Consider the following 15,554-nt stretch of genomic DNA (forward strand, 5'->3'; position numbering starts at 1 on the left):
TAAAATATAGTTCAAATAATTTATCCAAATTGGAAATAAACTATAGTTCAAACAATTGGTCCAAAGTGGAAATAAATTATAGTTCAAATAATTTGTCCAAAGGAGAAATTAACTATAGTTCAAATAATTGGTCAAAATTAGAATATGCACTGAAGTTCAAATAATTGGTCAAAATTAGAATATACACTGAAGTTCAAATAATTGGTCCAAATGGGAAATAAACGTTAGTTAAAGTAGGTAAGAGTTAGATCTTACTGCCAACAAAATGAACTACCGGACTCTTATAAAAGAAAAAATGGATAATTTTATTGTTCTTTGTTCCTCCATAAGCACGAAAAGAAACGGAAAACGAATATTACAATGATGATCATAACTATTACAACAAGAATTTGAGACCGATATTTTCTTTTTTGTTTTAAGTTTGTTTTCCTATAAAAAGCATTTAGCATTAATTCCCAAAATTAGACCTACGTATAATATAGATTATACAATTTTTTTCATATAATACCGTATAATATAAACATCAAGTATTGACATTTTGTATTTTTTGTTATATTTCAATATATTAAATAGGAAACAACGCCAAACATTTGGAGCGCAATAATAGCCGTAATATCGTATACTCAGGCATTTATAAATATATTTTGTACACACGCTTATATAAATATATTTACACGAGAATTTCTTCGTTGGGCAATGACCGAGTGTGACGTTACAAAATCAACGCTAACAAAAAAATCCAGTACTTCCATTTCGTGATTCGACTGCACTTGTTCGTCACTGCAAAATTCAAAAACAAATCTGGATTTAGTATAGATTTGCTAGGAGCAACAAACACAAGGAGAACGCAGCTAGCCTTTAAACACGCTAAGGCAGTGTTGTGTACAAATTTCATTGGACGAGCCTTTACGCTTAAAGTTTTACGGAATGGGGTAAGACAATTTCCGATTTTTCCCCTTCCGACGGCAGCACGGGGGGGGGGGGGGGGAAACACTCCGTTTTAGGTGGGGTGGCGGAGTGGTTAGCACTTTCGCCTCGCAACAAGAGGAACCGGGTTCGATTCCAACTTATGGCACTGGATTAAAACTCGGAACCACTCTTTCTGCGTAGAGTTTGCCAGTTATCTCCCCACTTTTAGAGGTTAACGGTAATAGTTAGTCTAGGGAGCTTGCCACCACCCTCCTACGCATTGTAACCCGGCGACCTGTTTAAAGGCATTAAAAGTCGCTAGATGACTTGGGCCTTGATTATTACGATTGCAGGCTCTCTCCTTGTAGGCGTAGAATATTTTCCGGGTATCACGATATATATTCACATTTGATAGGTTTATAGAATTATATTTTAATTAGGTTCGTGTAATTTATTGTCATAATTGCTGCACTACATAAAATTAGGGAAATAAATATCTGCAATAAATGAAATAAATTAGCGTGAATTACTGTAAACATGCCGCATCGGATGATAAGCCACACCCCTAAAAATAGTCCCAAGAAAAATATATATATAAATCCCAACTTCCTAAATATTACGGTATAGTAAGTAAGTTCTTACCTAGAACTAACAATCATAAGTTCATACCATAGTATGAAAACCCCCATTATTCGTTCCATTATATAACGTACTACTGGCTTGTGGCAAATTCCATGACAAATCAACCATTTTTTAAAATTTGTCCAGCCTACCCTCTTAGATTTCGCTAAAATTTGGTTTATAGGGTATTTTTGGGCCAAAAAGCCGATTTCCAATTTTTTTTAATGAACTTTAAAAAATGGAAAAAAGTGACCATGGCCTCTACAGTCAAAAATGCATATCTTTTGATATAATAGTCCGATTTTAACCAAAACAAAGTCTCATTGCTCCGAAGGGTTTCGTATCTTTTATTGACGAAAGAACTGCGGCATTTACTTGGTCAATTGGTGCTGTAGAAAATAATTTTTTTCTCGAAAACTAAAAATAATATATTGGGGTTTCAACATTATCTAGTAAATCATGGATGGGGAATTCGAAAAAAGTTATTAAAATATTTTAAAAAATTGAGTAACAAGTAAAGGTCAAAGGTCAAATGATTCAATCTTAATTTTCATAACTAACGGTTCAATGTAGAATGTTCTTGATTTTTATTTGAAAAGAACGCAAACATTTCTTTATAATAACTTTATTTTGGTTAAAATCGGACTATTATATCAAAAGGTATGAATTTTTTACTTTAGAGGCCATGGTGCCTTTTTTCCATTTTTGGCCAAATTTGGTATCAAATATCTCCAAAACCATTTAAAGTTCATTAAACAAAAATTGGAAATCGGATTTTTGGCCCAAAATTACCCTATAAACCAAATTTTAGCGAAATCTAAGAGAGTAGTGGGGATCAATCTCATCTACCGTTAAATACAAGTATTGAAATTTATAGATCGCTTACTAGAATCTACATTACTAATAGACCTGATTACTGGTCATAGTGTCACAATTTCTGTATTCAAATCACTTGTATACTTATGTTTATTTACTTTTATTATTTCTTTTTTTTTCTTCTAAACCCTAGGCCTAAAAGTCGTTTTTCGACTTGGCCACGCCAAAAAAACTGTAACCTCTATGTTATTGTTATTAAAGAATTATTATTATACCTCTGGTTGATTTGTCATGGAATGACCATTGTACCTCAGTTACTGTTTTGTAGTAGGTTTTTTTATTAGACTATGCATTTTAACTGTGTTCTTTTACACTTTTCAATTGGATTAGAGTGTCTTTGAATTTGCCTGCCCAAATTCGCTAGATAAGCGATTGTTAACTTTTAGCATATTACAAGCGGATTCGAGCCATCAGCGTTTCAATTACTTAAAAACCATTGCGGTTTTAAAATTCTGTGTGCCGGTTAAAATATATAGCAATTAAAAATAGACCAATATTTTGGGGCTAGTCGAAAATCTTTTGACAAAATTTAAAGCTGAGCTATAAAACTCTAAATCATCTTTGCTATTACTACGAAAACCATATTAATAAAAATAATGTTAATAGAATCCGAAGAAGTTGTTAAATTAAATAATGAATAAATCAATTTTAATCAGTTATATCCTATGCAAATAAGGGTTACGAAAGCGGGTTTATTAGATTAAAATTACGGTCCAATAAAAGCTCCTAAAATATGATATCCATATAAAGAGTGTTTTGTACTATGAAACTACAATAGGGGCACATTTTTCAATTGCACATATATTATTCTAGACAATCTACCGATACGCTTTGCAAATAAGAAACTAACTGTAGCATATAATGTATATATATGATATACTTAAATAAACCTAAGCAAGTTCTCGTTGCTTTTTCAAAATGCCTTATGCGGGAATACATCTGATTATATTTATTTGTATTGCATTTATTTACGACAACTTTTATGCTCTCAGAGTAAGCTCCTTCCCTTTAAAAAAATCCAATCAGTTCAGCATCTCATTAATCGTCTCAACATAGTCATAAATTATGCATGGTAATTATCTTCTCGACGTAAGACAGGTATTATAAATTATTCATTTAAAATTATTAAAAATTTGTTTTTGCTAGGAATTTGAAATTGTTATAGGTCGCTTAACTCGAGCCGGGGTCATTCCAATGCATACATCCGCTATCGCATTTCGTAAAGTTCATATTGGGTTATGGCTTGGTATTTAAATTGATTTTGAAGCTTGGTGGTGGTAGGTCGGTTCATTGTACGTAAAAGCATAAGAAACCAAATAACAAGAAGCAAGACCCTTCCATATTGTTTTAATCGGAACGTTTTTGGACCCTGACCCTCGTCCTTGGTAGTAAAAAATTTCGCTTTGGGCATATTTAGACACTAGAGGGCTCTGTGCTGAACTACACTTTCATTGAACAATAACTCCGAAAATCAGTTAAGTTATAATTTGGGGTAATGAGAAAGATTTTTACACCGACTAAGCCGAAGATGGCGCTACAAAACACTAGGGGATTTGTCCTACCATGGACCAAGAATCTAAGGGGACTCACTGTTCTGAATATTTTGTCACGGTAAGCGTGGCCTAAATCGGAAGGCTTACTGAGGCTCACCAGCCGCTTTGAAGCTCCTCAAGAATTATGTTCAACTATAACTACGAGAGACTTAGTAGGGGTTCTGGCGACAGAACGTGCGATAAAGTTAGGTTTATAAATGAAATGGATTCCAGTGAATTTTATAAAAAAAACCTCGGCCATATGCGGTTTACTGGTTATTTTTACTTAACACAATGGTTAGTTACCATACCTAATCTTTTAAAGAACCAATTTAAAAAATAAAAGGTCTAAAACTTTACTTCTTAAGCCTAATCATTTAACCGACAACAACATCCCCTGTATGTTAAATTTGAACGGGAACGCTCCAGCTTCTCTACCAAACAAAGTCGGAAATCAACTTCAGCGACGCCAAGTTTGTCCACATTGAACTAAAATTACGCGTGATTTTCTTATTCCCAGTATGGACGCGTGCTTTTTAAAGCCTGAACAGTGAGTCCCCTTAGATTCTTGGTCCAAGATCCCGCTTTTATTAAATAACGGTGCGCGATGCACTCTCCTTAGCATCTGAGAGCAACAAACACAGCACCACACACAAGAAGAACGCAGCTAGCCTTTAAACACGCTAACGCAGTGTTGTGTACAAATTTCATTGGAGGAGCCTTTACGCTGCACGTTTTACGGGCGTGGGAAGACAATTTCCGAATTTTCCCCTTCCAACGGCAGCAGGCGCTAAAGCGTCTAACCAATGAAAACTGTACACAAGAAAATAGATGACTTTTGACGGGTTGCGTTCTCCTTGTGTGGGGTGCTGTGTTTGTGGCTCCTAGTTAGCATGATCCAATTAACACGTGCCACGGATCTTGAGGAACACACAAAGGTACGACTTCACTCCTACAAGTTCCTCCTAGGTGGTTTCTGTCGCTGGCTTAACCTCTCTCTTAAATAGAAGCCACTTACAAGGAGACGACCCGAGGTGATAATCACCGATTTTGTTCAAACTCGGGTATAGTGTACACCTCCATGTACCTTAAAGAACCTCTGGTTCCTTGTTTGTGTTGTGCTCATTATCACCAATAGTCACTGAACTGATTTTCAGAGTTATATTTGGAATCAAGGGTTAGTTCAGCTTTGGTTCAGTACAGAGCCCCCTAGTGTCTAAATGAGCCCAAGGCTAAATAAACTAGTAAGGACTATATGATAATTCTCACTGGGCGAGGGTATCAGTGTCCTAAGAAAGGTTCGAACGGAAAATTAGTATGAATTTAATAAAGAAGTGTTATACTTGTAGGTGTTAAGTAAATTATGAAGAAAACGAACCCTTTTGTGAGCTTTCGGAGGCGTGTAAGCCGGACGTCCACTGGTGACTTCCCAGAACTTTCTCCTCGCTTCTCGTGTTGATAATCTTGGATACTGTTGCAGTGCATTTTAACCTTAACTCGCCGCCTTTGTCGAAATGGTGCTGCCGGACTTGGAACTGAAGCCCCACCACTGGAACCTCGGATTTCTCGTGACTATACGCTATTATGTAATTTTTGGGAGCCTAAAAGCCATTAAAACAAAGTCAAATGATGTTCCGCAAATAAACTGTTTGTTAGCTAGGTTTTATCACAATTTTATTCTATAAGCTACTACGAGAAGCCAATAAAATAAAACATGTACTATCGCAGTCTCGACGCAGATTCCGTTGGGCGCAAATTTCCCGCCAAATCGCGGATGTGTATACCATAAGTTTATAAGATTTTAATATGAGTATGACACTTTCGATTCTTAACGTACAAACGTTTTACTGAGAGCTATTCACTAGAGACGCTATAACGGGCTTCGTAACCGTTTTGTGTCCGCTCGCAACCGCGTCTCACTTACAACTTGTTAGTCCTTGACAACGCCTCGCTAGGCGGTGATTTATTTCTTGTGATGATGTCACTCCATGATTAGTTCTCAGTAAAATATTATCCAAAGATACACACCTATGGAACAATATTATAGACTTATGGTGTACCGCACCTCGGCTCCAAATTTGGCAAGTCTATTACTTCTCTTTAAGATTCAAAATGTAAACATTACACTGCGAATTGATAAATCATATTTTACCGATGAAAATAATTGAAAATTGATATATGGCGGTGTTCACCTGGCACTTTTGTTTCTTCTCAAACGTTTTTCAAACAACGGGAATCTACGTTGGTACATGTTCAAAGCGAATAACTTTAGAAAATAGGTAGATTCATACTTATCTCGTAAGAAATATATTATTTACTTCTGATTTTATGTATTTTGGCTATTCGCAGTACTCATAAGAATCTTTGAATCAAATTTCCACATAAAATATTTCAATAAGAACTTTTTTTTAAAAGTCAAAATTTCAGCCAGAGATTCCAACAGTAGACCGGTTTCGCCCTTTTGGGGCTCATCAGTACTGTGTAGGAACTCTGGCTATCCTCGGAAATCTGCCGATATCAGTAAAACTAATAAACAATCAGAGTGCCCTATATGTGAGCAGTCCAGTGCAATTTATAGAACTTGTTTCACACGGAATGTACCGTAGAGGGATAATTCTTATAATCCGTGTGATCATGGATATATACAGGTGTTTCAAAAGGTTATGTAAAAATTTTAAGGAGTTGTAGGAGGTGAGTTGAGAAGCATGCCTGATTTTTTTTCCATTTCCCTACGATGAGTTAAAAGAGTGTCAGAGAGCTTCAAAGTGTGGCCTACTAGCCCCTGGAAGTAGGCTGCATCAAGCGCCAAACCAAGCAGCAGGGAAATGCGAACATTAAGGTTTGGGTTCGTGTGATAGGTAAAAAAGGACTTTGTAAACAAATCGATGTAACCAGCGTAAAAAAAGTAAACTTAAACAGTGTTTAAAGTCGTGATGGACCGCGATTTCTCATCACATTCAAACTGCCACAATGGAGTTCACTTCGGAAGAACTGTAGGATATTCATTTCGTGTATGGACTAGCGGATGGCAATGCTTTGGCTGCTCAACGTCTCTACCCGAACCAGCGCATCTCAGTCTCACGGACTTTTACCAATGTCCATCTTCGATTACGGGAGGCAGGCACATTCTGGGTATGTTACTTAATTTTTACTAGAACTTCTCTACGATTGGTTCGTTACAAACGTATTGTTCGTTTTACAGAACAGGAGCGAAGAAGGTCGACCACGGGTTGCCTGCAAATGTGCAGTTGGTTTTGCCCTTGTTGCAGCCTACTTCCAGGGGCTAGTAGGCCACACTTTGAAGCTCTCTGGCCGCCTGGCGCTCTTTAACTCATCGTAGGAAAATGGGAATAAACAGGCATACTTCTCAACTCACCCCCTACAACTCCTTAATTTTTTTGCAAAACCTTTTGAAACACCCTGTATAATGCTTATGGATTTCCTAATCGTAGGCTTCTCAAGGCATTCAGCCACGCTCTCCGTTTGAGGAGAAAAAAAAACGCGCCCCCTACCACCCCCTTCCAGGTTAGCCGGAAATTCGAGTTTTTAAATCTTCTGCACATGATCAAATTCAAACCTTGTTTCCATTCGGCTCTTAAAAGTCTTTTCAGAATTCAGATGGTTTTTTTCTTTTAATTAATAATGAAGTTTTGAAGGTTTTTTTTAAAATTATGCTAAAGTCTAATCAACTTACCTTAAGTTTTACCAGTGATATAAAATCAGGAATAGTAAATTCAAGACATTTGTGGCCGCGGCCGCGGCTCACGTAAATCATACACGTGGATTCACGAGCAGACGACAGACTGGTTAAAAACAAAGTTTTCCACCCAATTTCCGACTCACTTTGAAGTGACGTCACTAGATGGCGCTGACTGCTGAAAGACATTTGCTGTCTGCGTTTTCCCGCAGTAGGGAATCCATAAGCATTATATATATCTATGGTGTGATATTGAAAAAGTTGAAATGGAAAAAAAAATTGGGTGTTCACGAGGCACGAGCTAAGTTATAGATTGTCAAAGTAAGAAACTCGATGAATTCTGCGTTTATTCAAAATCCGTTTAACTAACTTCCGTTTCCCTTCTATAAAGTTGATGACGCTTATTTTGGAATAGGCCTTTCTATAAAATAAGCTACGCTTGCTAAACTTGTTTTTTGTTCGAAATACGGAGAAGTTCAGTAAAAACAAGATGTCTCGTCGAATTTACTCTTATGTTCAGGGCTTTTCATCGATCCATCGCCCGTGACGCAGCAGCAACATCAAAACAAGAAGACCAATGTTACTTTATACAAAGGCCTATTCGCTTAATTTACGTCATATCCCGTGAACAAGGTTTCTTTATGTAAAATTCATTTATGGTATATTTATGAGTTATTATGTTACATATGCATCACGGAACGTTTGTAGAGTTTCGGAACGTAATACATTTAATAATGGACTCTGTCCTGAAATGTTAGTTTATCTTACAATTGTTGGTGGCGTATTGCCAAAAGGCAGGGGAGTCTGTGACTATGCAAGAGCATGGTCAGGGTGCCTTATCAAGGATTCTATATTTTTAGAAGGATAGGAAGTGACTAGGTTCGCCTGTATAAACGGCCTGGCGGGAAGAGCGTGGAGTTTTACAAAAGAGTGACGTCACTTTTACCGCTTTTACTCACCCCCAAGGCCAAATCGCTCAACGGCGAAATGGGCTTTGGCGCCTTCACGCTAGTGATATTTGACCTTGGATGGGTAATTTTTGGAAGGAGCTACTGCGCAGTAGCGAGTTTTCTTCCCGGCGCGAAAGCGCCATCACTTCCTATCCTTCTAAAAATGTAGAATCCTTGGCCTAATAGACCTCACGGTTAGGGGCCCGTGTTTTAGACAGTCCGTAACTGGTTTCTTTGTAGAAGTTCGCATGTGCAGGTTGACCACACCTGGTATATTCTAAAAAATATACCTATTTTGAAGGTCTTCCGATTTTACATTAATTTTAGACGTTTGAAACATTGCAACCCAGATTACATCAGTTATTGAGCGACATAATACAGGTGGCAATGATAAAACCGACAGTTACTTTAAATCTGATTCCCTTTAAAAACCAACTGTTTTCCCTTCTGAAATATTTGTAACCAGCAAACTATATTTGAATAGATTGGGAATATCTAGGGAAGACTATTGTGGTCCTGATGATTTTCATAAAAACGGGTGTGGCTCACAGTGAAGATTTTGCTCGCGACGTGTTAAGCTAGACTCGGCTCCTAGTCGACACTAAGCCTTGTCTCCTTTGCTCTTTTTTACCATCTAAATAATGTGCTTTAGACCAGGTTTAGGAAGAAAACTAATCAGGGTTTCTTAGATTTATATTATGGTAAGTCTGTTTTTCGAGTTAGTATCGTTGATTTCTTTTCCTTAGCATGGTTTCTTAGCGACGACAGTCAGCCAATGAATTTGAAAAAACGCATTTGGTCTTATATTCGACGTAGTTTAAGCCCCGCCCGTTTATCGAGCTGCTTTCTGAGCACAGTGGGAACGCATCCGTAGGCATTCCAAGTGTATACATTTATAGTTTCCTGTTGTAAGTTCTATACTTTTATTACAAGTTTTCCTATAGTTTCCTTTATTTACTAGGCATTGTACCTTCAATAAAATCGACTACAAACTTCCCATTTTTTCCTAAAAATCTTTTAAATAAATATTTCTTATATCAAATACCACAAGTGGAGTTGTCGCAACAAATCTTCAAAAGGTTACTGCGTTGTGCTTTGATATACATGATCTAAACACGAGAATATAGCCTTACCTGGCCGTCATTGATGAACCAATTGAGTTCGGGTGGAAACCTGGGATTGGCTGAAGTGCAATTGACATTAACTGAATCTCCGACTCGGTATTTGGTTTGGCTTCCTGTTATTAGAGGGGCATCATCTGCAACAGATAATTAAACGATTCGCTGTTTTACTAATTGCAACAAAGCTTTGATTTCGCTCGGCACCTTAAAGGGCCCTGTTAACTTCGTTGACACCTAAAAATATTTATTGACCTAGCTTACAAAGTTCACACATACTCTGCAAACTTGGTGTTAAGTGTAATTTTCAGGTAACGATGAGTGAGGAATCTCCTTCACCAACTAATTTTTCTTTGAGACCAAGGCTTATGGAAATTTAAAACGCGTCTCTATGAAAATGGAAGCTTAATTCGGCGAAATAATGACAAATTATTGGATAGAATCATCAAAATGACTCTTATAAACACTCGTTCCGTTTTTAAAAATTTAGATAAAAAACGTGTTTTTACTGGTATTTATGGCTTTCAACGTAACTTGGTAGTCATTCTACCAACAAAAAAGGTAAACTACTAACTTCTCTTCAGTAGCTGAAAACCATGGCTACGCAGGGTTTTGGTCACTTATACCAAATAAAAGGGCTCTCTACAGGGTGTTGCAGATTTGAATACTCAAAACATAGCTGAAAGCAGTAGTTCCCTACAATAAATATACACGATTGTTTGTTTTTATTTAAGATTGTGTACGTTAAAGGCTATTGGCTAGTAGTAGAACTGTTTTTTTTCCCCACAACCTCCAAGCTCTTTGAAAATTAGGGCTTTTTTGACCGAACCAGATTTATTTTTAAATTTACGACTATGCTCTACCGGTGGAAAAATACATTTTCCAAAACCGAGAACACTTGTTTGATTTTTCTGAAATTTAGAAACCAAAGCCTTCCATACCTAAAGCCCTGATCGAGCAAATTGAAACACCCTGTATTTTAATTTCGCAGACCCTGGATTTTGGCGCCCAGTTTTACTTCTTTAAAGAAAAACAATTTTGTGATTCTACTCCAAAATTTCTATATCTAAGCTTAATATGAATTTTAACGAATTTAAAAGATAGTTCCCAAATGCTTTCTACCATTTTTTTTGTTTATGTATATGACGATTTAATAGATACTTACCAGATATAACTTCTATTTCACGTCACCACGTTGCATGAAATTTGTGGCGCGCTTTTAACGAAGCTAAGAAATCCTTACTACAAGTGGCACTAATGTAAGTTATAAGTTTCTAATGTTTGGAAGCTAAAACAGGGGCTTCCGATGAAACTTTGGTGTTGAACCTCTATCTATACACAGAATGATCTAAACGCCTGAAGCTCCTGCTTATAGAATTCCTGTTTGACATCCTCCGTGTTTCAAGGACTCTTAGTCTGAGCATTAAGCGTGTTATAATCTAACAGCTTCAGGTGATGGTGAAGACTGGTAGGGATCTCGGTAGAGTTTAGAATATGATGAATAGGATTTGTCTTCTAGACTTCGGTCGTTTACATAGTGACCTATAACTACTCGAAGAATATTAAGAGTCCTCGACCTACTGCGCCACTATGACCTTCGCAATGTGAAAACACTCAGAAAAGAGCGTTAAAATATCAACCAGAAATAATTTTGAAGTTCGAGTTTAGGGAATTTTTTAATGGTACTTGTACGGTTGTTTCGCCAAGTCTCAAATAGATGTTTTGTTTAACTAATTATTTTAAATCCGAACGATTTAATATCCTTAGGTGGTGCCTTGTGTAATAGCCTAGCTGATTATTCTTGTTATTTGCCTGTTAAATATTGGTAATTAATTGGATAAATTAGATTCTAAAGATGTACTTTTTTAAGCATCAATATCAAGCGAAATTACATAGCTGCCGTGGTTGTAACGGTGACACAATAGGTCTATCTTGGTTGTCGTTGTACCTGTGATTATATAAAATCTTATTTAAACAATTCACACAAACTAAATAGTGCTACTTCGGTATACTTTGAATTTGTGACTATTCTTCAGTTCAAAATATTACACCAGCGATAAAGTAAATTTTTGTGAAGAGCTAAGGTGATCTACATGAAGAGAGCATATTTAAAAATATAACAACATTATAAGTAGAATAGTTACACAATTAAGGCGATATCGTTATTTCATTGTACATAATGGTTTGTTTAAAAGTATAAATAATAAATGAGTAAGATTTCGCTCTAATATCTCCATTACGAAACAAGTAACTTGGTTTGAAGTTTTGTTATCTCTCTTTGTGGGCCTCCCCACTTCAAAAACGTTATGAAACCAACTCTTGTGTCTTCATCGTCAAAAGGGGGAAAACACTCGCAGATAAATTAACATAATGGAATATTGAAGGGAACAAAATATGTGTGCTGTAGGACTAAATTATTCCCTTTGTAACTATAATTACGTTAAGTAAAACCAGGGGTAGAGTCAGGTAGGTAGGCCAAGTACGTTAGAGCTTCTAAATCTTTTGAGCCCCCCTTAGAATGATTACAATTGATTTTTTGTGTGCAATTTAAAAGAAATGTAAATTATTTAATTTTTAATTACTTTGCATCCTCTTAGTAATATTTTCAAGTACCAAGGTAAGTCATGCTCTATCTGGCCTGCTAAATGATGCCGCGACTGGGTACAAAATAAATTACTGTGTTTGCAGTGGAAACTAACTTTTGGCTTACATTGAGCCACCTAGGAGCAACAAACACAGCACCCCACACAAGTGGATTTTCTTGTGTACAATTTTCATTGGTTAGACAACCTAAAAAAGGTAGGGGGTGTCGATCAAGTTGCTACATTAATGAATGAAAAAAACACACGAGACATTTACGTGGACATTTTGGCAGCTAGGAGCAACACACACAAGGATAAAGCAATTTGTCAAAAGTCGTGCATTTTCTTGCGTACATTTTTCATTGGTTAGAAGCTTTAGCGCCTGCTGGCGTCGGAAAGGGAAAATTTTGGAAAATTGTCTTCCCCCGCCCGTAAAACGTTCAGCATGAAGGCTCGTCCAATGAAATTTGTACACAACACTGCCTTAGAGTGTTTAAAGGCTAGCTGCGTTATCTTTGTGTTTGTTGCTCCTAGGTGCCAACTAGATAAGTTCATAAATTACCTGATTGTTGTCGGCTTGCACACGATTTGCCATTTGAAGTACAAAAAAATCGACTTAGCAATTTATTAACTTCTCGAGTTGCCCACTACTTGGCAATTAAGCTTCCAGGTATGTAGGTTAGATATTATTAACTAGTATTAATTTTTTACATACAAATAGTTGTAAAATGTTTTTTAATTATTTTTAGAAACTTTAGCAGGGAATATTGTATAAACAAGCAGACCTCCCGACGGATTTCGTAGACCTTGACGTAGCTGGAAAATTCCAAGAGGTAAAACTTTCAATGGGCTGTAATTTTGGCATGACAACCAAGAATGTATTTGACAACACAAAAAAAATAATTTATAAATGTGAAAAAATTCGAAAAATGAAAAATCTAAAATGTATAAAAAATATTAAAAAAAAATGGTTAATGCGAGTATTTTTCGGTAAATTAGACTATTCAAATGTGGTAAATCCCAAATCATTGAGGTAAATTCGACTAAATTGGACAAAGTCAATATTAAATTGGGTAAAATTGAGTAATATTGGGTTAATACCAAAAATTTAAAATAAATGAAGTAAAACAAGCTATATATATATAAGCAAAATTTAGTAAATTTAAATGAATTTAGGTAAATTGGACCCAATTTTTGATATTTTGTATAAATTTTAATTTTGTCAATTTTTAATTTTTTTACCTTAAAATCTATGATCTTCCCGTGTTAAATCACATAAAACAAATTTTATATTGCGTTTTGAAAAACATTTTCGGTTGCCATAGCAAAACTATAGCCCATTGAAACTTTCCCTTTAGGAATTTTCAAGTTATGGTAAATAAAATCGGTGGATTTCCTTGAAAGTGCGAGTCTGTTATTTAGGCGAATCTGTGAAGCTACTTTTAAGTTTTGTTTGTTAACGTTTTTATTGTAGCCCAGGTCAAGGTACATATAAAATGTATGCCAATTTGAAAAATGTACAGTGAGCAATTTAATTTCCGAAGGTGAGAAATTTGGAAACACGCAAAGCTACGCCTCAGTTCATTAATAAGAAAGTAAGTAAAGAATTGTCCATCCTGAAAAAGGATACACAAGCTAAAGCTTAAACAAATTTGATGAAATTTAAAAACTTACAAAACTATAGCTCGTACCCTTGGAATTTCGGGCTATTTCATTTTATTTCATTTAATTTTTCACTCGAAGATCTATTTGGTTCGAGATTCGCGTCTTTATGTTTGCTCGAAGACACTATTGGCAGGAGCTATTTGTAAGTTTTTAAATATCTTAAATTTTTTTAGGGTATAGCTTTTTTATCCTTTTTCATTACGGACTATTCTACTTATTCGCGTTTTTTAACACTCTTTGCGATGCAGTCCATAGCCTTGGTACTTCTCTTTCTACGCTACTGATTCCCTTGTTCACCAATTGTGTGTATACAGAGATGGATGAAGATTTAATTGAAGCTGTATAAGCCCAAATCTAAAATTATTCATGCTTAACATACTTAAGGAATTTTAAAATAGATTTTCGTCATAAGAGTTAAGACAATTGGTCGGTTAATCATTCAAAAGAACGCGATTGCCTTTGAGGAGAATTCTGACTTCAAAGCGACTGTTCTAAAGAATCAGGAAGGACATCAAGTACAATCCGGATCCAAAATTAATGTTATAAATTTTAAAGGAAAACGCTAGTTGAACACGTGCCGAGACTCGGTAATGAAGAGGGAGGTGGGTGGAAGGGACAGGGACGTACCTGAAGCTTTGAAGGTGGAGCTGGGCAGAGGGTCGGCGATCACCTGCGGCGTTTTGTCTCCCAGAATGAGCTGCTCGCTGCTCATGGCGAAGACGTGGGACACGATGGAGGTGCAGTTGATCGTTAGAGTGCCGTCCGTGAAGAACATCGCGTCCGCTTTGAAGAATAGCCCCAGCATTGTGATGGTTAGCCCCTCCGAATCGTTAATAGCTGGATAGTTAATGAGATAATGAGGAAGAGCCTGTGGCGAAGAGAATTCTATTACAACGACTGGAGATTCCTCAAGTCACGCGACTTTGAATGAAGAGAGGCAGAGAGAGACATAGGGTTGGATGCCCCGTAGTTAAATCCACTTCCTTAAGACGAATACGTGCTAATTCCAAACGTGACATTTTGGTTTTCAAATATCACCATTGAAGATCATATTTTGAAGTTAAGCATCTAACATTTTAAGATTAATTAAGATAAAAGCGGTGTGGCAGATGGATTTTTAATATTTAGAATTAACATAATACGACTTTAAGCTACTGACCTTTTTCAGGTGGATATATGAAATTTGTTAAGTTAATCCTAAAATATTCTTAAGATGACAGATCAAAGACAAGATCCTCAGCGTGGCTTTATCTTGGTTTTAGTTAAATGCAGTTACCGATTGGTGGTAAAACAATGGTTAGCTAATCACTTTTCTTACCGGTTGGTCAATGGTTTTTAAACCAGACGCAACACTTATTCCGTTGATATAAAGCCCGCTTTATATTTTAAAGCTAGTAGAAATAGAACACTATGCCAAGGGAAAGGGTAGGTTTCAATCGGCTTTGTCTAGGAGCTACCAAGGTCTAACAACTACCGCTTAACAGATACTCAACCAGTAACAAAAGAACTTCGTGGCAGAAGCTACTCAAACTACACCGTGACTCTGAAGGTAGCACCTTCGGTGTAGTACGGCAGCGCCTCCAGTGGAACTTTTAAATAACTTC

The 15,554-nt window shown here is 36.4% G+C and overlaps 1 protein-coding gene across 2 annotated transcripts in view; it reads right to left on the bottom strand.

Annotated features, from left to right (window-relative positions):
- Nucleotides 1-404: 404 nt before the first annotated feature.
- Nucleotides 405-15,554, bottom strand: part of LOC149950968 (uncharacterized) — a 107,069-nt gene continuing 91,919 nt past the window's right edge. Inside the window, exons 5-8 of one of the 2 annotated variants that reach the window (XM_090169337.1) lie at nt 14,578-14,818; nt 9,719-9,843; nt 5,317-5,539; nt 405-780 (exon numbers count right to left, since the gene is read on the bottom strand). In XM_090169337.1, the coding sequence (XP_090025463.1) occupies nt 713-780; nt 5,317-5,539; nt 9,719-9,843; nt 14,578-14,818 (657 nt within the window). In that variant the 3' untranslated portion in view covers nt 405-712. The remainder of the gene's footprint in view (nt 781-5,316; nt 5,540-9,718; nt 9,844-14,577; nt 14,819-15,554) is intronic. The other variant, XM_090169336.1, reaches the window with a different exon arrangement.

Source organism: Leiobunum rupestre, chromosome 3 (assembly GCF_980474605.1).
Source record: "Leiobunum rupestre chromosome 3, qqLeiRupe1.1.hap1, whole genome shotgun sequence".
NCBI lineage: Eukaryota > Metazoa > Arthropoda > Arachnida > Opiliones > Sclerosomatidae > Leiobunum > Leiobunum rupestre.